This window comes from Plectropomus leopardus, chromosome 10 (assembly GCF_008729295.1).
Source record: "Plectropomus leopardus isolate mb chromosome 10, YSFRI_Pleo_2.0, whole genome shotgun sequence".
Classification (NCBI taxonomy): Eukaryota; Metazoa; Chordata; class Actinopteri; order Perciformes; family Serranidae; genus Plectropomus; species Plectropomus leopardus.
In genome coordinates, this window is record NC_056472.1 from 15724423 (window position 1) to 15745235 (window position 20813).

At 42.8% G+C, this 20813-nt stretch overlaps 1 protein-coding gene across 1 annotated transcript in view; it reads left to right on the forward strand.

Moving 5' to 3' along the window:
* The window catches only part of myo10l3 (myosin X, like 3), a 72017-nt gene that overhangs the window by 48135 nt on the left and 3069 nt on the right, over window positions 1-20813 (forward strand). The window contains exons 17-37 of the mRNA XM_042494647.1: window positions 112-194; window positions 296-404; window positions 2336-2416; window positions 5053-5177; window positions 5388-5502; window positions 9324-9430; window positions 11241-11630; window positions 11738-11768; window positions 11868-12680; window positions 13467-13590; window positions 14110-14353; window positions 14902-14997; window positions 15207-15300; window positions 16146-16201; window positions 16306-16448; window positions 16564-16758; window positions 17589-17746; window positions 18181-18304; window positions 19193-19490; window positions 19628-19835; window positions 20658-20794. Of these exons, the coding sequence (XP_042350581.1) occupies window positions 112-194; window positions 296-404; window positions 2336-2416; window positions 5053-5177; window positions 5388-5502; window positions 9324-9430; window positions 11241-11630; window positions 11738-11768; window positions 11868-12680; window positions 13467-13590; window positions 14110-14353; window positions 14902-14997; window positions 15207-15300; window positions 16146-16201; window positions 16306-16448; window positions 16564-16758; window positions 17589-17746; window positions 18181-18304; window positions 19193-19490; window positions 19628-19835; window positions 20658-20794 (3731 nt within the window). The remainder of the gene's footprint in view (window positions 1-111; window positions 195-295; window positions 405-2335; window positions 2417-5052; window positions 5178-5387; window positions 5503-9323; window positions 9431-11240; window positions 11631-11737; window positions 11769-11867; window positions 12681-13466; window positions 13591-14109; window positions 14354-14901; window positions 14998-15206; window positions 15301-16145; window positions 16202-16305; window positions 16449-16563; window positions 16759-17588; window positions 17747-18180; window positions 18305-19192; window positions 19491-19627; window positions 19836-20657; window positions 20795-20813) is intronic.

The following is a 20813-nucleotide window of genomic DNA, read 5'->3' on the forward strand; positions in this document are numbered from 1 at the left end:
CATTTTGTCGTATTTATTTTCAGTAGTTCTTTGTGTTCTAGCTCTTTTCTTAGACCGTAGATGAAATCACACTCTGCTCTTACTCATTTGTAAAAATGTCACCTCTCTTAGGTGCTTTATGATGTGCGTGGGATCCTGGAGAAGAACAGAGACACCTTCAGAGACGACATCTTGTTTATTCTCAAGGACAGCAGGTGAGCAGATCACACTCCTCTCCTCTTGCATACAAAACACACACCTGTATGATTAAGTTGCAAGTTTTTTCAATCCCTATTTCTGCACCGTGTGTCTGCAGGCTCGACTTCATCTACGACCTCTTTGAGCGTGTTGGTAGCAGAAGTGGAGATGAGACCCTAAAGATGGGCACGGCCCGACGCAAGCCCACCGTCAGCTCTCAGTTCAGGGTGAGACTGGAGCTTGCATGACCTAAATGTCACTCCCAGTGCATGTCTGTATGATTATGTCATCACACAGACAACAAGTTAATTGTCTCACATGTGTTGCTGCATGTAAGAATCACTTAACCCCTCAACTTTTGGCTGTCTGCCTTGGCACAGTGAGTGTGAGGGCAGAGAGTAAAAAGGAGGATAGAAACTATGGAGAGACAGAGGGGGAAGGAGAATGCTGCCAGTGTATTTGATCTGCAGAGAATGATGGCTGATGGGATGTATGAAATATGTGGTTGTGGTGGTGTAGGCAGGGTGGGGGTGGGGGGTAGTTGAGGGCTTATCTTAGCATGTCCTAACTGCAGCGCGGGGAGAAGGAGCAGCGGAGGATTTGGCAGGCTGCCCTGGCCTACAGTTCCTAAAGGCAGGGGATTAGGGTTGATGGCTGGGCAGAGAGGGGCCAACCAGGGGCCACTCATGCTCTGCTCTGCCAGGCCAGGCCTCACTGGAGACAGGCTGTCTGAGGGAGCGAGCAGAGCGAGGCTGACATAGCCTGCAAGGTTCAAGGGGCCTCGAAGTGTGTTTTTGTATGAGGGTGTGTGTGGGTGTGATGGCACATATGGACTGTAACATATTACATTTAATCTGTACTTTTTTATGCATTTTTTCAATAACACTAAAGCACACTTTCTTAAAGGGACAATTCACCCTAAAATCAAAAATTCATATTTTCCCTCTTACTTCTAGAGCTATTTATCAATCTAGATTGTTTTGGTGTGAGTTGCCGAGTGTTGGAGATGTCGGCCGTAGAGATGTCTGCCTTCTCTTGAATATAATGGAAATAAATGGCACTCGGCTTTTGGTACTTAAAGTGCCGAAACCTACATTTGAAAATCTCAACAGCAGTGTCTCTTTCCAAATATCATGACCTGGTTACTCAAGATAATCCACAGACCTTGTTGTGAGCAGTTTCAAGTAGGAACTATTTTCTTTCTACAGAACTACACCCGCCAACCGTATCACTGTGCAGAAGCAAGTGTAATCTGCTCATGGACTAGATGCTCGTGCTTGTGACAGCACAATATTTAAACATTAGCCTCCTCCTCTGAGTTATAAAGTTAGCTTGTTCTAGGTGAGCTAGCAGTAGATGCACAGTTCCTTCTGTGTGGTGATGCTGTTGGCTGGAGTCATTTCTTCGAAAGAAAATAGTTCTTGAAACTGCTCACAACAAGGTCTGTGGATTATTTTGAGTAACCAGGTCAAGATTTCTGTTGTGATGTTTATTTTTTCGCACTTTGGGCACAACAAGCCTAATGCCATTTAGTTTCATTATATATTGGAGAGAAGGCAGATATCTGTACTGCGGATATCTCCAACATTTCGACTACTCGCACCAAAACATTCTAGATTGATAAATAGCACTACAGGTAAGAGGAAATATTTGTATTTATGATTTCAGGATGTACTGTCCCTTTCACACATTCAACCTCAACATTTTAAATTTCAGGAATTTTACTTGTGTTAGAGTATTTTACATTTTTTTTATTGGTCATTTTACTGATGCAGGGTCCAATGGTGTTTCTATTTTTTTGCGACTTTTTATACTTTAATTTTACTGCATTTCAGATATTGTATGTTTTACCCCCAAATTAACATTTGCATAGTGCAAACCTTGCGAAAAACTGTCACCCTGCCAAACAATTTGTGGCTGTTTTTGAGTCCTAAAAGTCATTTTTTTAAGCAATTGAGAATCTGCCATTGCAGTAACACAATTTCAACGTATTTTAACAGAACTGAACTAGTTTTCTAACTTTTCAAAGATAAGGTGACCTTTTATCAACGCAGTGATGTATATGCATAAATAAATAGACATAAAAGAATATATTGGATTGAAGAACTAACGTCTGTGCCGTCTTGATCTTAATCCTCTTGTTGCTTATGTGTTTTAGGACTCTCTCCATTCCCTGATGGCCACACTAAGTGCCTCCAACCCCTTTTTTGTACGCTGCATCAAACCAAACATGGACAAGGTAGGTCATGCAAATTTCATTGCACAAAAAAAAAGAAAATGTCAGAAACCCTGCCAGGTCTTGTCAAGGTCAGCGCCTGCAAAGTTAAACCTCCTCGTTGCTATTCATAGCTCCCATTGCTCAGAGCTAATCTTCACTCATACAAATGTTCCACTTGAAAAGTAACCATTACTTTTTCTTTGTTTTTTTTTCCTGCAAATTCTCTTTACCAATAAACTGATAAGGCTCTCCTGCTTTTGTGCAAAGATATGCATTATGCTTCCTCAAATAAAAGAGCTGTGTACCAGCACATTCCTACCACTTTATCCCCTTTACCTAAGGTCAGAGGTCACTCCTGGCCACTCCAGCTGCAGCGGCTTGGCTAATGCTCTGCTGATCTGTCTGCATCAGTGGAATGCCAAGATAAGACCACAGTGCTGTGGCTGTAGTGCAGCCAGGAGGACATTTATTTACTAGGCCTCTACTCCTCCGCTGCTCTTTACCACATAACTGCAAATCCTTTTACAATGTGCACTGCGATCCAATTTTCTGATATTGGATAGTTGGAGAATAGGTTGTATTATGTTTCTTTACTCTCTGTGCGAGAGAGAAAATTGGTCGCTCCATAATCTAGTGGCGTTCTCTCTGTTATTGTTGGTTATTAATGTACAGTGCAGTTATTGTCCTCTTCTCTCAGCTCCCACTCCCTTTGTGTCATTCCACACCTTCTCGCTTCCTTATTAGCATGGAAACTGTGCCGTCTTCCTCCCTCACCCGTCCCCGGCTCTGCCTAGCATTCGTTCACCTGGCCTCGGCCGGTCAAGATGGAACAAGCCGTGCCTCTGTTAATCCTGCAGAATGACAGGATTGCGTGCATGCAAACACACACACAATGTTGATTTATATGCACCCACCCTACTTGGAAAAAATGTCACTGAGGGAAGGGTCAGCTTTTTTCACTCAAACAAGTCAACATGCCGTACCTCTTTCAGTTCCCTAAATCCTCTGCTAAAGGGCAGAGTTCAGAGCTCGGGCGGGAGGGTGCATGTTTATGTGTGTGCACGTTGGATTATGAACATGAGCACATGCAAGCATGCCTTTGGCTATCAAAGTGTGTCTGTTTCCATGCATAGTAGCATTAGCCTGTAATTAGATTGACGCATTTGGGGAATGCTGTGGTCCTGCGCTGAGCTTATCCGGCGCTGTGTGCCCTCTGGGTGACAATGGCCTTCGTGCGGTTCTCTGTGGCAGGCGTTATAGAGGTGTAAGGTGGCAGACATCACAGATCCTTTCTTACAAGCAGGCCTGAGGATTATCAGTAATACAGAGCTGTGAACAATATAGCTGATTCCAGAAAGAAAGGCCTACATGGTGTTTATCAACACTGTTCAAGTGTCTCTCAGATGGTGTGTGTTTTCTTTAGAGTAACCTGATTATTAATGTAAAATGATAACACTCCCCATGGTAATTTACGTTTTAGTTCAAGTTTAACATGACTCAGCATTAAGATGATTTGAATAGGTGTGTGGGCTTAGCAGTGGAAGATTATATTTGCCTGCAGTGTTTAACTGTCCCATATCTTTCAATCACAGATACAAAGCATAAGTAAGGCCTGTATGCATGTCAGTTTTCAATGCATAGCTGAAAATAAACTTAGAACTTTTAGTAGGGGTGTGAAAAAAATATTCATACACTTGAGTATTGTGATTTTATTTTTTGTCATACTGTGTTGATTCTCAAAAACACTGTATTAATTATTAATTAAGAAATATGTGAAACAAGGATTTGTGGCAGCAGTTCATTTTTTTGTTGTCTTTAAATTTCAAGACTGCTAGATAGCAAATTTGAACTCTATCTTCATCCATTCAAAGACAATGTACCACCTTGCATACAGTATAGCAGTATATCGCTGTGTATTGAATTGTAATCCCTGTATCAAGATTCGTATTGTATTGCCTGATTCTCGCCAATTCACACAGCCCTCAGGGAGTGTTTTCACTGAAGCATTTTTTCCCGAGGCCAACATATTTGTTGGGTCTTTGCATGGGAGCGCTGTGTATTTATGCTACACTACAAACAGCAGCAGCATGACGAGGCACTGAGCGTCTATTCTGCGCTGAGCGCTGCAAGTTTGGCAGTTTTTACTGGTCAGTGAGAGTTGAAAATTTTTTGGGTAAAACACTGCGCCTGTCACTGTCACTTCCTGCCCAGCTGTCCAATCACAGTGGAGGAAGGGCGGGACAAACACCACAAAGACCAACCGTCACATCCTACAACTGCTGAACAAAAATAGAAGAGAAAAAATGTTGATAGGCTCTACTGTAGGCTATATATTGATTTATGTTTTCTCTCTTGGGGCCACATGGACCAGCGGGTCCTTTTCTCTCTTCCTTCATGCTTCAGCCTTCCCTTCATCCAGAGCATGTACACCACCTTATGCCGACATTTCCAAATCATCTCGACTGAAAGAACGCTGAGCCTCAAAAGAGCTCTCAGGCGCTCCAGGCTGGGCGTTTCCTGAGGAGTATACAAACAAACAAAAAAAACGCTTTGGGAGACACGGGGCCTAACTGTTAGTGTCATCATCCTATGAGAGGAATTAATTTGCATTTTGGTGTTTGAATTTTTCATTTTGCTTTGTTGTTTGTCATCTACAGAAGGCCGACCGGTTTGATCCCGATGTGGTCCTGAACCAGCTGAGATACTCTGGGATGCTGGAAACTGTGAAGATCCGCAGGGCTGGATTCCCTGTTCGTAGAACCTTTAAGGACTTCTACAACAGGTCAGCAAAATATATAAAAAACACTTTCCCCCAAAGCTGATGATTCACCTGAAAGTTGTTGAGTTATGTACACTGGACACTTGAGAAAACAAACCAAAAGCCAAACAAAAAAAATTGATCCCTCAAGTGCTGAAATCCCCAATATTGGTCATCTTCTCTTCTATTAATCTATATGTATGTGTGTGAGTTAATGTGTGTGTGTTTCCACAGGTACAAGATGATCCTGAAAAACAAAATCCACTCAGGTGATGAGAAGCAGAGCTGCTTGGAGCTTCTCACACTTCATGACAAAGCCAAGACAGAGTGGCAACTTGGGAAGACAAAGGTGGAGCATGCACACACACACACACACACACATACACACACACACACACACACACACACACATGCACGCACGCTCGCAAGGACACACACTCACACACACACCATTACCACGGCCTAAACCCAGCCCCAACTCAGACCGAACATTATCTGAAAACAAAGTCTGAACCCTAAAACTTTATGTGACTGTGTGGGGACAAACTTTCTGTCTCCAAAATGGGAGGTGAGTCCCCATAATGCAACTGTGTGAACAGATGTTTGTCCCCTCAATGTCATCATTACAAGTGCAAACACACACACACACACACACACACACACACACACACACACACACACACACACACGATTTCTGTAAGATGGACTGCAGGACACCAGTCAATCACCTACATTAGTGATACCCAACTTAAGGCCTGTGGACCAAATCTGGCCAGTAACGGGATGCACAGTGGCCAGTTGACCATTTTCTCTCTTTTTTTCTCCAATTATGTTTATTGGCTTTTTGTTCATTTTAAATTAACAGAACAAAGATTCACAAACACCATCCCTCCCATCCCAAATAACAAAACTTCCCTGGTAAAAGGAGAGACGTAGACAACAATATTATCAGATATAAGCGAGTAATTACATATTTGCTTAATACAAAAAATAAACAAAAATAAATAAGGAAAAAATACAAGGAAAAAAAATAAATTCATAAATGAAATAATAATTATAATAACATGCTCATCAACCTTTCTCTTTTTGGGGGTACTTTGAATGCATGTAAGGTGCCAGAGTGCAAAATAAATTATTAAAATAAGAAAAAAAGAAACAGGTGCCTCTCGAGGACCTGTGCAGGACTTCTCTGGCTGGTTTTGCAGCATTTATTAATTATATATAATAAATATTATAAATGTTTGTTTGTTAACCAGCCCCTGGCCTCCTGTCATTTTGCAAAACTTGCCCCAGGGCAAAGCATGTTGAATATTTCTGATCCAAATGCTCATCAAAAAAACACGGTTTTTAAGCAGTTTTCTTTAACATATGGAGGACATGGACAACTGCATGCAGAAAACCCTGACAGCATATGGGTTCAATCTGGTGTCTTATGGGACTGATTCTTTCTTGGTAAGTCAAGCTGCTGTCATTCCCAAGCTGTTAATGTGTGCCACAGTTTGGACGGCCCCAACCGTGACTCATGTCCCAGAGATTTTTTCTGGCCGGTTGTGGTCAATCCTCTGCTCTCCTGTTGACAACCACAGAGTTAGATGGCTACTCCTTAAAAAACCCCTGACACCAACAACTGTTACTGTAACTGTAACCCAGCGTGGGGGTTTACGGTAATCCTGAGGCAGCCCTATTGTAGTTGGAAGAGCGTTAGCCTCTTGACGCTTGTTGAGCTGATGATTTAATAAACTGAACTCCCGCTGAGTGAATTTGAGGCGGTGATGAAGTATTGCAGAGGGTAGAGGAAAGTCATGCATTCGATAAGTCATCACAGGGTTGTGATCTTGATCTGCTGCAGCTCATAGTGATGCTTCCCTCACTCTCTCCTTTTCTCTCTCTGTGTCTTTATTTCAGACAATCATAAACTCACCCACACAAAGCCCTCTCTTTCTCTCTGCACTCCCATTGAATGATTAACCTTTAATGACTTGTTTGATCTGGACAGCAAAACCTCGTTGCGTCATGTTGAACACAACATAGATTGCCTCCACACAGTACAAAAAGGATGTAAATAAAGCAGTTTTATAGTTTTTCTTGAAATCAGCTATATCTGCCTTTGTCCCACTGTTACTTCCTGCTCTAATTTGTGGCTTCTTTGTAGCCGTTAAATCTCTGAGACATTTGAAATTTGTCGGACAGTTTTGTTGTAATACTTTGTTTGACTAGCACGCTATGAATACTGTCTGCTGCACATGTGCTGAAATATACGTTGAGATTCAAAACGTTTGATGTGTTGGTTCTGGGGGATATAAGCGGTGCATAACCACTAATGTGCACATGCCTATGCCTATCTAAGTCCTCACACGTGCACACAGTATAAATCTGACTACAGAGAGAAATCATTTTCTCCTCTGTGTGGGTACAGCTTCAGTTTTCATCCAGGGTTAACACTTTGACCTTTGGCTGCCTCTGCTGATGGCTTCACTGCTATACACAGGACAAAAAGGAGAAAGAGGCCAGTTTTTCAAATTAAGAGTCTGTGTCATTCTGTCCACATGCTTGTGTTTTTGATGGCAGCATCATAATTTTGGGCTCAGGGAAATGTAGTGTGGGTTGTGGGAAAGGGGGGCTGAGAGACAGAAGGGGGCTACATTTCCTTTGGAGAAACAATCTGTGTGTAATTATATACTGATTGTGTGCAGAGGAAGTGTGTTACCCAGAATTGGGGGCTCGGTTGAATTGTGTATATGTGTGTGTGTGTGTGTGTGTGTGTTTGCGAGACATTTGTTTTACAGATGAGGGAAGGATGTGGACGAAGAGGAAGCTTCCTCCTCTCACAGACTTTACAGAGGCAGGCAGGGCTGCAGCTGTGGGATCCTTTGATTAGTGGAACATCTGGGATACACACACACACACACACACAACCACACATTGTGGTTGTGTGTGGTTGTGTGTGTGTGTCCACACTAAAAAAATAATGCATACAAGAATACATATACAGTATTGAGGGTGCAACGTAATGTATCTGCCAATTCATGGACTAGTGGCACAGCCGGTTTTCACACAAAAAACACAGCACTCAGTTTTTAGGGGTAGAAGTGACAGCGTCTCCACCATACATGGAGACTGCCAACGCCAGCAATGACAGCACAGTACTTTGCAAGCCATTGATCCCTCTTTTTTTGGGCATCCCAAGTTGCTGAAGCCCTCTAATGACAAACCTGTCAGCATGTCCTAGGCTGCCACATTAGAGTCATAGTTGCAGGCTACTTCTAAAACAGACAGCTCTTTGGACTCTTCAGTAGCAACCACAACATCTGGTGTACTGGCAGACAGATGTGACAAGGTACCTGGGTTACTGCACACACACGCACACACACACACAGTCACTCAGAGGTCCCCCCTCCCCTCCACTTTGTAGAAACAGTTGATCCTCTAGGCCAGCCTCAGATATCGCATTATCACATAAACCCAGATCCACAGCTGGTTGGTTCTCCCAGCCTGCTGACATGGTCAGACAGACTAAATCTGATTATGCTTAATAAACTCGCTCTATGTTCACGTCTTGTTTCAGTCTAGGAGGAGCTGTAGGCTGTCAAAAGTCCCACAGAGAGGGTACCAAGTTTGAAAAAAAGTCTCCAGGAGTGAGGGAAGGGTTAACTAAACTCTGTCTCCTTCCTTCATAAGAGCTAGGAGGGGTGTGGCTTTCTATCTGGACACCAGCCACCATCCCTCCCCCTCATCCCTCCATCCCTCCTCTCCCTACCTCTCCCCTCCCCTGTCTGTGCCTTTTTGCCTGTGCACGTCAGTCGAGCTACCAACGCAGCGGTAGCAGCAGCAGCAGCAGCAACAGCAGGGAAATGCTCAGGAAGGACGCCTGAACACAATGAGGCTCTGCAGCAGCAGCGGCATTAGCAGCAACACTGCAGTCCCGGTGCCAGTTTTCCCCTCTGCTCTGCTCTGCTCTGCAGTCAGGGAGAGCGGCTAGCCTGCTAGCCTCAACTGCACCACAGCTTCCTCTGCAGTGGGCACAGGGTGCTGCCAACAGACAACAGGGGCCCTTCACATCTGCAGCCTGACTAAGGAGAGGAACTAACCCATCCTGTCTCCTTCCCTCTCCAACCTCCCTCTGTGTGTCTCTGTCTCTCTCTGTCGGCCGTGGCGCTGCTCGTCCCGCAGGTGTTCTTGAAGGAGGCCCTGGAGCAAAGGCTGGAGAAGGAGAGGGAAGAGGTGCGGCGCAGGGCTGGCATGGTGATCCGCGCCCACATCCTCAGCTATGTGGCAAGGTGAGTGGTGGAGTGTGGAGGAGGGGTGGAGGGGCTGAGTGGCAGCGACAGTTGTCAGTGTTTGTTTTGTAATAGAGGTGTACAGCCTGTGTGTGTATGTGTGTGGTTTTTGGAGGGGGGAGAGTGGGATATGTGCATGCCTTTGCACACATGTTTACCTTTTTGTCTGTGGGTGTGTTTTGTGGGTTTATGTACAGTGTCAGTGCAGAAGTTGCTCCACAGATTCATGAGCGCATCAAAGGCAAGTTGTTTCATCTCATGTGGAATCATAAAAGTCTCTTTGCAAAATCCTTTTCTGGGAATTACTACTCACTGTAGAAATTATGTTTCACTCTCCCGAGCCTAATCAGGTGAAATTTAATTTTGGAAGTCCCAGGAACAAAACGTTATTAAGAAAGTGTGTGCTAGGGTGTGCAGGCTTCTTTATTTCTTTCATTCTTGGAGAAATGAGTTAAAAATGATGCATAAGACATCTTAAATATTTTCATATGTTGTAATGGTTCAGCCATAAAATAACGGAGTCTTGGTAACTGAATATTTTACTTGTGTAAGTGTCTTCTAGTGTAGACAGTGAGGAATAAGATGAAGCAACTTAGGGAGGAAAAAAAGGGAGAAACTGGATGTTATGGTTCAGCCACTCTGGCAGTGTCTCATGCACTTGAATAATATATCCTGCACAGGTCATGCCCCTTAGTCGGACCACCCCTGAACATACATAGTTATCTGTGAGCATCAACAAGGCTTTCATTTATTGGTATGTTGGTGCTGTTTTTATTCACAGAATAACTCTCAGTTTTTTTAGCCTGAGCAGCAAATTTATCACCTCTCCACTCTGCCAGTCAGACAGGAGGGCATCCATCACTGTGCTGGTTTAAAAATCTGCACATGCTGATACCCTCTGGGATGTAATCTAGCTGTGCTCCACCTGCTTCCTACAATATATAAGGTCACATACAGTCCTCTGAAAGGTTCCATTGGGAGCGTATAATGGGACTGATGACAGCGTTCACGTTGTGATTTCCCTTCCCTCCAGAGCCGCTCGTACTAAGGACAGAGAATAGGGAAGTTCCCTAAAGACACAAGTAAAGCCTTTGTATTATTATATGTAACACTATCTGTGTCCTGAGAGCAGCCAGAGGCCACGGAGTGATTTCTGTGGCGACTAGGCCAGGCTACAGGTCAGAGTCAGAGCAGTGTGTGTGGTCCTTTTGCAAGTCACGTGAGTTTGCACGCTGTTTATATGTGTATTCAATGCATGTGCAGTGTGTGGGTGACAGGGCTTAGTCACAGAGGCTAAACACAGAAGCCCACACAGCCACAATGGAACAGCACAAGCTCATCTAAACATCACACAGTGTTAGCAGAGAGAGATCCTGCAGCGCTGTGCAACGTCACAAATATGTTTCAATATCAGAATCAGAAATACTTTATTGATCCCGGGGGGTAAATTGTGGTTCATTACAGTTGCGCTGATGCCAAGCACAAAGCATTATAGAAGGTAGAAATAAGTACAAGTGCTAAGTGTGTAAAAATATAAACCTATGTGCCTTATGCTACAGCACAATGTGTAAAAAGTTAGAAATATAAAATATGTGTGATGCTACAATATACAACAGACATATGAACAAAAAGAACAATAAGAATGTATACAATATGTGTAACATGTTAAATGTAGTCTACATTTAAGATTTTAAAGAATATTGCACATTTAAGTAATTGTACAGGAGATTACTGTAGTTGTATGGTGACACACATTTGATTTAACTTGGGGTTGTGCTTGACTGAGAGGTGCGTTTGATTTTCTCACCAGGAAACAGTATAAGAGGGTTCAGTCCAGCGTCGTCACCATCCAGAAGAACTACCGCGCTCACTTTTGGAGACGTGTCTTCCTGCGCCTACGCTTTGCCGCCATCATCCTGCAGAAACATCACAGAGGCCAGCTGGCCCGCTCCCTCCATCGCAAGCTCAAGGAGGAGAAACGGAAGCGAGAGGAGGAGGAGACGAGAAGGAGAGAAGAAGAGGAGAGGAGGCGGGTAGAGGAGGAGAGACAACAGGAGGAGGAGAAGAGAAAGAGGGAGGAGGAGGAGAGACAGAGGCTGATGGATGAGGAGATGAAGAGGCGAGAGGAAGAGGAGGAGCTGAGACTGATGAAGGAGACGGAGGAAGGGCAGAAAATGGCAGCTAAAGCAGATGAGAAAAGGTGAGGATATATTTACTCTCTGTGATGTGTTGAAGATCAGATGACTTAGATCGTTCCATGTTTGTGTGCACGTTTGTCATCCCAGATGTCTTTTATTTTATTTTTAGGAGCTCGCTGGTGAATGGTGTTTGTCAGAAGGTAATTTCTTTTCAAAAACAAAACACATTATCCAGTGTGAATGTAGTGGCGTCAGGTTTTTAAAGCTGCCCTCTTCCTCTTTCCTTGTCCCATCTACAGAAGGAGCTGTCCCACACTCTGTCCCACAGTCACACCTCTGAGGAGGAGAGCCGTCAGATGGAGGAGATCCTGCGGCTGGAGAGGGAGATCGAGCGCCTGCAGAAGCAGCAGGAAGACGGCGTGTCCCTCCTTGGAGACATCTCCCACGAAGAGCTGCGGCAGATGCGAGACGCTGAGATCTACAGACTAGAGAAGGAGGCGTCCCGTGTGGCTACTGAGTTCCTCGAGCTCCTGGACTTCGGTGGTTTAGAGCCATCCCTCTCAAGTGAGGAGAACCTCCACGACCCCACCGAATCTACAGCCCCTCTGGCCGAGGAGGAGGTGGACGAGGGTTTTCACGCTGAGGACGAGTGCGTTCCTTTGCCTGACTTCCCTCCCCCGGCTGCAGTTCCTCTGGACAAGGAAGTATTCCAAAGTATTCCCCCTCCTCCGCCTGCCTTTGCAGAAGGACTAGTTGCCTCTGCCTCCTCTGCACCGGCAACACTCTCCCCACTTACCCCCAACGGACTGAGTCACTCCCCTGTTCTCTCTGACTCCCGAACCTCCAGACCTCCTCTTCCTGTAGTCACTAACGGAGAAAGGCAGCCGTGCCAGAGAGCCAGCAGGGGGTCAGACTTTGAGCCCGTGAGCGCACAGCCGTCCCACTCAAACCTGCCAGACACAGAGTCGGACTACGACCAGGAGGAGTTTGAGGAGGCTCATGGGAGCTCAGGTGCTAGCACCAATGACGGCCATATCACTGATGAGGAGTTGTTGCGTAAATCCTCCTGCACCCAGAACAGCCTGGACTCCTTCAGAGGCAGCTCAGACTCGGTGAGAACTAACAGTCATTTCTGTCAAATGCTGTAGATTCAATCCAGATGGCTGATCTGCAGGAGTATCATTGTTTGCAAAAAAAATAACAGTTGAGCAGAAAAACGTTGCCTTTTTTGAGTATGTTTTGTCCTCAAATTGAACCCAGACATTTCCCATGGTAGATCTGACGTAAGCCATTGTTCACATAAGTACACGGACACACACCTAGCTTTCCTCTGGGTGTAATATGCTCCCACATATGGACTCAAAACCTAAACTGCAAATTCAGTGTGCATGCGTGCAAGCCTAAAGCGTCTGTAAAGTCATCAAAAGGCTCAGCTCATGTTAGATTCACAGTAAATGACCGTCGCAATTGTTATTGTTTTTTTTTTTGCTCTGTTCATGAGCATGTTGAATCTATTCACAGGTAATGCAAGTCAAGCAAAGAGCTCAGACCTGTCCGATCAGCAAAATGTCAGAGGGAAAAGAGGGAGTGTGTGTGTATATGTGCAAGTGTGTGTTGCTGTGTATGTGCCATTTTTATAGTGAGGTTTATTGAGAACATAGTTGTAACAAATCAGGCAGATTTTGGGCACTGATTTAAGTACTGAAACTAGAAAATGAAGAGTCTGACTTGAGCTTGACTTAAAAAAAATAACCCAAGAAACAGTTATTTCTTGAAGTTACATTACAGATGTGCAGGTTTAAATATCTAAATGTACATCTGTTGCTCATATAAATTGCTTTTGAAGGTATTTTCATGGAGGACATGCATTATCATAAATGCTGGTGTTTGTGTTTCAGTTCATTGACAGCGACGAGGACAACGACGGCTATGTGGACACAGATGAGGAAGTTTCCAATGGGAGAGTGAATCTGCTGAATGGCAGCGGGCCTCCGTACTTCCATGGCTACCTCTACATGAAGAGTGAGTAGCTTTACCAAATCACTGCCCAGCAGGCATGCAGATGATCTCTGCACAGCTGAATGCAGCTTATGTGCTTGTTTCATCAGTTTTGGAAACGTCAAACAGGCTTTCTTAGTTTCTCACTTGTTTGCTATCTTTATGTAAGTTTGAGTGCTCATATTGTCCTCTATTACTCTATTGATTAATGCAGTTGGCTGCACAGATGGCTGCACAATATGAGGGAAATAGGCAATAATACTGAATGTTGCATTAATTATTTTTGTATTGAACAAACTGAACATGATAATGATAATGACAATGATAGTTACATTTTAAAGAGCAGTTTTATTCTGATTGTCCCTTTCAACCGACTCAAGAAATTCCTGAGTGCGCAATAAGCAATGACGATAAACAATTGTTGTTTTGTTGTTTTTTTGTATTTTTTAATTTTACTACTCTCATCATACTGTGGTTTCACATGAAGCATTAATAAACATGCTGTCTTTCTCCCTCTGCTCTCTGCACTGTTCCTTCTTTCAGGTGGTCTGATGATCCCGTGGCGTCGTCGCTGGTGTGTACTGAAGGACGAGACCTTCATGTGGTTTCGGGCCAAGCAGGACTCCCTCAAATCCGGCTGGCTTTACAAGAAAGGAGGAGGAATGTCCACCTTGTCTCGCCGCAACTGGAAGATGCGTTGGTTTGTTCTTCGGGAGTCAAAGCTCATGTACTTTGAGAGCGACAGTGAAGAGAAGCTGAAAGGAACCATCGATATTCAGACAGCCAAGTAAGACCTTGTTCTCAGTCATTGGGCTGATTTTCTTTACGTTTGTTCACTTATTTTGGAGGTCTGATCAAATTAAGGGTCGACAGAATATCGGCCTGACCGATTATCGGGGCTGATATTTGGCATTTTGCCGATTATCTATATAGGTGTTTTATTTTAATGAAAGCCGATAAAATTAATTTATTAAAAAGTACAAAGAAAGTGTCAGAATGGGCTGACTATTTTTATTTATTCATTTTGTATCTAAATTTCCACTTGACTTTATTAAAAACTTTTTGTATATGATGTTTAAACTCTCGGTTTTGATTAAACACTTGCCAAAGGCATTTAAACAAAGTTTTGTGTTGGAGTTTGTTATATTCCAAATTCTAAATATTGACAGAAAGATTTTCTTTTTTCTTTTAAATGCATATGGGTTTCAAATATCAGTTATCAGTCTCATTAACTACTACTAATCTGTATCGACCCTGAAAAAACAATATCTGTCAAGCCCTACTTAAAATGAAGAACATACGGTCATTTTTGGTCAACTCTGTGTCTTTCTGTAGGGAGATAGTAGACAATCATGAGAAGGAAAATGCACTGAATATTGTGACAGAGGAGAGGACCTACCACATCTACGCTGAGTCTCCTGAAGATGCCAGGTAAATAATACCCATATATTGTATAGAGATCATCGAGGAACCGTGGCTGCTTTGTAGGTTGTGCTTTGCTTTGCCATCGTCTCTCTGTGTAGAAGTGATGTGTGGAAATAAAGTTCCCCCTTGTGGTTGCCAGTTGAAATTCATGGTGCAATTTTCAATTATATGTTTGCTGACTTTTTACTTTCTGAACTCCCTCTGACCCCATCCAGTGGTTGGTTCAATGTGCTGAGTCGGGTCCACAGCGCCAGCCCAGAGCAGCTCATGGAGATGCACCACGAACAGGCCAACCCAAAGAATGCAGTGGTTAGTGCTGTTTTACCTCTCTGCTGCCGGGGCCCCAGCCTCAACTCCATTTTTCAACCGTAATGATGAAGTGTGTAACTGAATCCGTTGAAGTATGACGGTGCAGCTCTGGGTCATATAGCAATTTAAGCTGAAGAAGCAGAATACACACACTGCTGTGTGTCATTGTTCACTTTTATGGATGTTAAACTATTGCAGTGGAGTTAATGGCATTTGCAGAGTTAGACATTAAATGAGCTAGAAAAAGAAACAATAACAAAACGATGGAAAGTCAAAATGAAAACCACATCACATATAAATAAAATATTAAATATATACAGTGTCACTAACATACTAATGTACTATAAACACATTTACCTTCAAACTAGGGTGTGGGCAATGTTTTTTTGGAGAGGTAGAGACCTCTTTGGATAATTTGCTCTCAGTAAAAACTATTATAAAATGAGCACTGAAGGAATTCTAGCTGCGAGAAGTTTCAGCTGGTTGTAATCTCCAATACTCACCTTCACATACCACCCCCCCCCCCTTAAATTTTACACACTTCACCTTTAGAAATAACTTGTATGAGTTTAATGTTTACTGTATCGGGGTAAGTTAGGAACAAGGATCAAGGATTTTTTATTGTCATTCCAGCCGTTCAACATGAGAGAAGAAGTCAGTCTCTCATCATTAAATAGCAAATTAGTAATTAGTTAGTTGTATTCATGGAAATGCATGTCAACTTATTTCGAAACTCCAGGGCTAACTTGAGTTTCCCCTGAAGAAAATCCTCCAAGGAGAACCTTTGTGAATGTGCAAACAGCTAATAGTGTTATTTTTTATTAACCCCTCTTTTCTCTGTCCAGGGCACACTAGATGTGGGCTTGATTGATTCTGTTTGTGCATCAGATAACCCCGACAGGTGAGAAACTGCCAGTGAACCTAACAGATGTCTTTAAACCTGAGTCTTAAGTTTTATGATAGCATGCACATGTTATAACTGTGTGTGTGTTTTGTGTTGTGCAGACCGAATTCATTTGTCATCATCACGGCGAACCGGGTGATCCACTGCAACACAGACACGCCCGAAGAGATGCATCACTGGATCGGCCTGCTGCAGAAATCCAAAGGGGACTCCAGGGTTGAAGGACAGGAGTTCTTAGTCAGAGGTCGGTCAGTCAGTGGAAACACACACTCTGGGGGTTCGTTTTCTGTACATGTATGATTGAGAGAAGGAAACATATTTGAAAAAAAAGATCAACAATAATGTTTATCCTCCCTCAGGCTGGCTACATAAAGAGATGAAGTCAGGGGCCAAAAGCACTTCTCTGAAGCTGAAGAAGCGTTGGTTTGTTCTCACAACTAACTCTTTGGACTATTACAAGTCATCGGAGCGTAGCGCCTCCAAACTGGGAACTCTGGTCCTCAACAGTCTCTGCTCTGTGGTGCAGCCAGATGAGAAGGTCTTCAAGGACACTGGTTAGTTCACGGTCCACATTATTCTATGCCATCTTGAGCAAGAAAAATATACTTCAATTTAAGCTTCACTCCCTAAGAGAGTATCTGAAATTTAAAAGTTTTGTTTTAATTTTTTTAAAAGGACAGTTAGCCCCCCAAATCAGAAAGAAATATTTTGCCTCATTGTGCTATTTATCAACCCAGATTGTTTTTGGTTTGTGTTGCCAAGTGTTGCAGATATCAGCTCTAGAGATGTCCGCCCTCTCTCCAGTGTAATAGACTTAGATAGCACTCGGCTTTTGTGCTCAAAGTGCCAAAAAAATGGATTTGAAAAACTCAACATCAATATCTCTTCACAGCAATCATGACTCGATTACACGAGATAATCCACAGAGCTTGTTGTGAGCAGATTCATGTACGAACTGTCTTCTCTACACCCTCCAACTGTATCACTGTGCAGAAGGAGGCATGCATCTACTCATGGACGAGAGGCTCGAGCTCATCGCAGCGTGAGATGTAAACATTAATGGCGTCACCATCAGCTGAGCTGTAACATTAGTTAGCTCAGGGGTGCTTGGTGAGCTAGCTGTAGTTGCACGTTTTCTTCTGCACTGTGATACAGCTGTCGTTTTGGTAGAAACTTTTGAATTTTTAATTTTTGTATTCAAGCCGAGTGCCATCCAGTTCCACTATATTAAAGAGAAGGCAGACATCTCTCTGACCGATGCCTCAATAACACTTTGCAAATGAGAGGAAAATTATGTATTTTTGATTTTGGGGTGGAATGTCCCCTCACGCTCAACCAGTGTGTTATTTGACCGCTAATCTCTTTTTTGCCTTATTGACTTCAGGTTACTGGAATATAATCATCCATGGACGTAAACACTCTTACCGTCTTTACACCAAAATGCTGAATGAAGCCATGCGGTGGGCGAATGCCATACAGGGAGCAATAGACAGCAAGGTTCCCATTGAAACGCCCACACAACAACTCATCAGGGACATCAAGGTACTCAAGGATTCACTTGACAGTTTCTCCCTTTATTGTAATCAGGTTGCTGTTGCTAATAACCGCCAGTCTGTGTGCAGCATCTGACTGTGAGATTTTATGTGTTTCACTAAATGTGCTTATAATAATTTCACAACTAACTCTGCATGGTATTTTATTAACACATTGATAATATTTTAACTCCAATTCTTTTCAGTCATGCAAACCTTTGGCAGGGACACACACTGTAGTAAAGTGAGGTACTCACTGAGTGTGTGCTGTGATCTTTAAGTCATAAGACATATAGCTGTTTTCTGGCTTTACTTTGTTATATTTCCTAAACTGACTTAATTAACTCACTTGATTACAAACTTCTGCCTGTTTAACAATGCTTCACATTGTTGTGAAGTTTGTGACCACTTTAAGATTGCTGATCCAGTTTTGCGTCTGTCCAGGAGAGCAGTTTGAACGTGGAGGCCGTGGAGCAGACATACTGGAGGAACCCCATCCTGAGATACACCCAGCATCCTTTGCACTCCCCTCTTCTACCTCTTCCCTATGGAGATGTCAGCGTCCACTGTGAGTGTTTTGGCCGGCAGCTGCTGTTTGCAAACTGCTGATGTCTGTTTTTGCTGACAAAATGAGATACACTACAATTACTCATATGCTTAGTTTGCATTAAAGGAATACTTCCTCAAATGATGATTTCAGTTCCTCGCCCCGTGTAGTGTTGAGAAGTTGAAGATAACGATTTTTTGTTTTTTTTAGCTTCCTCCAGTGAACAAAGAATCAAAAAAGAAAAACAAAAATTCTTGATGAATTGAAGTCACAGGCAACCATGTTAAATAAATCTTTGCTCTCCTCAAAGCCAGCTGCTGGTCTTCCCCTGTCTCGATCAGTAGTTTGTAGATTGACTTTGGTGAATCTGAACTGACCCGTTAAAACACCAAAGTCACACAATAACAAACTAACTGGTTGAGGCAGCAGTAGACATGCAAATCCTGTGTTCAGTGAGGTAAAATGACTGTTTTTGTCAGTAGAGTCTGGCTGTGAAGAGTGCATAGATACATTTTACTCTTAGTTCAGTTCCCTGGCACAAATTCAAATAACACAGGATGAGTAATTTATATAAAACTGATCAGTAATTCTTTAAGTAGTAGTTTAAGTAATTCTTTAAGGTAAACCACAATGGATGCATTTTTCTTTTTGTCTTTTTAATCTTCCTTCTTTTGTAATACATCATTGAATTGTAATACATCATTAAAACTCGCTAGATAGAGAAAAAGACAAGCCTCATTTCTTTAACAAAAAAAAGAAATTTTCACATACAAATTGTTAAATTTAGCATAATTGAAAGTGATCTAATGCCACTTAATTACTACAACATATAAGGTCAAATTAAAAGTAAATAAAATACTTGTATTGTTGGGCTTTAATTTGAATCCCCTCTCTCTCTCTCTCCCCCAGTGCAAAAGGAAAAGGGTTATACCAGCCTGCAGGACGAGGCTGTGAAGATTTTCAACTCACTGCAGGAGATGGAGGCCGTGTCAGACCCTGTCCCAATCATCCAGGGAATCCTGCAGACCTGTCAAGACTTAAGGCCATTAAGAGACGAGGTTTACTGTCAGCTGATCAAACAAACCAATCACGTCCCGCACCCCAACAGTCCTGCCAACCGCGCCCACTGGCATCTCCTGACCTGTATGAGCTGCACCTTCCTGCCCAGCCGAGGCATCCTACGCTACCTCAAGTTTCACCTCAAAAGGTGCAGTGTATTTCTGCCCACACACACACACACACACACACACACACACACACACACTTATTCATAACAATCTTATTATCACCAATTAACACCAGGCTGAAAATTCAAATTCATTGTTCATCTTTGCGCGTTTTCAGGATTAGAGAGCTGTTCCCTGGTACAGAGATTGAAATGTTCGCCCATTTCATCGGCGAGTCTTTGAAGAAGACCAAGACCAGAGAGTTTGTTCCGTCTCAAGAGGAAATCATGGCACTGCTTACCAGACAGGAAATGACCACCACAGTGTACTGCCACGGAGGAGGTTCCTGCAAGATCTCCATTAACTCTCACACCACTGCTGGAGAGGTAAATTAGCAGAAATCATTGACACGAAGGCTTTTTTAGAATAATAATAAAGATATCACTGATTACGTTTACATTCACACTTATTTTCTACTGTTATTCCTAATCCTTAATATCCCGAGTTTGATACATGTTGTGTAAATGGCATTTTCTATTTGGATATTCCTCATTAGGCCTTATCCCTAGTGGGAAATTCAGCTTTTCCTGATTAAGACTTGTGGAATATGTCAGTATTATTCAGGTTTTAGAATACGTGTCTTAAGTTGCATTTTTGAAACAGTTGTGACATATGGCCTCTTGCCTGTTTATGTTCTGCTCTTTGTGCATAAATCAACTAGCCAAGAATTTGCAAGGCTAGGGTAGAGATACATGCCCGAATGAAATGCCCTCTTATCTTTTTGAAAGGAGAAAGACTTACTTTTAGACATTGTGAAAGACTTCAACAAGATTTCAATAGGTTTTTGGCAGGGATGCACAGTAATCGGTATCAGCAGACATTGCCTTTAAAACAAGATATATGAATAAACCAGTATGCTGATTTCTGCCCATATCACAAACTGTCTTTTTAAAAAATAATACTTTCATTGATAAAAGTTGAGGTTGAAGTATTATTCATTGTTATTGACCATGTAACAGCTTAGCAGGAATATTGTCTTTTTCAGAATAAGGGCAACTAGAATATTTTGTGCGTGTAAACTTAGTGACTGTGAGTACTTTACACAAATTCTGATACAGATCTGGTATTTTATTACATGGCAAGAGGAGGAGTTGTTCTAATACATGTGAAGCATTGAGATTGTTGTTATTTCGGCGTTCTTTGTCCAGGTGGTGGAGAAGCTGATCCGAGGTCTGGCTATGGAGGACAGCAGGAACATGTTTGCACTTTTTGAACACAACAACACTATTGACAGAGCTGTGGAGAGCAGAGTGCTTGTGGCTGATGTTTTGGCTAAATTTGAAAGGTATGTTATATGTGATCAT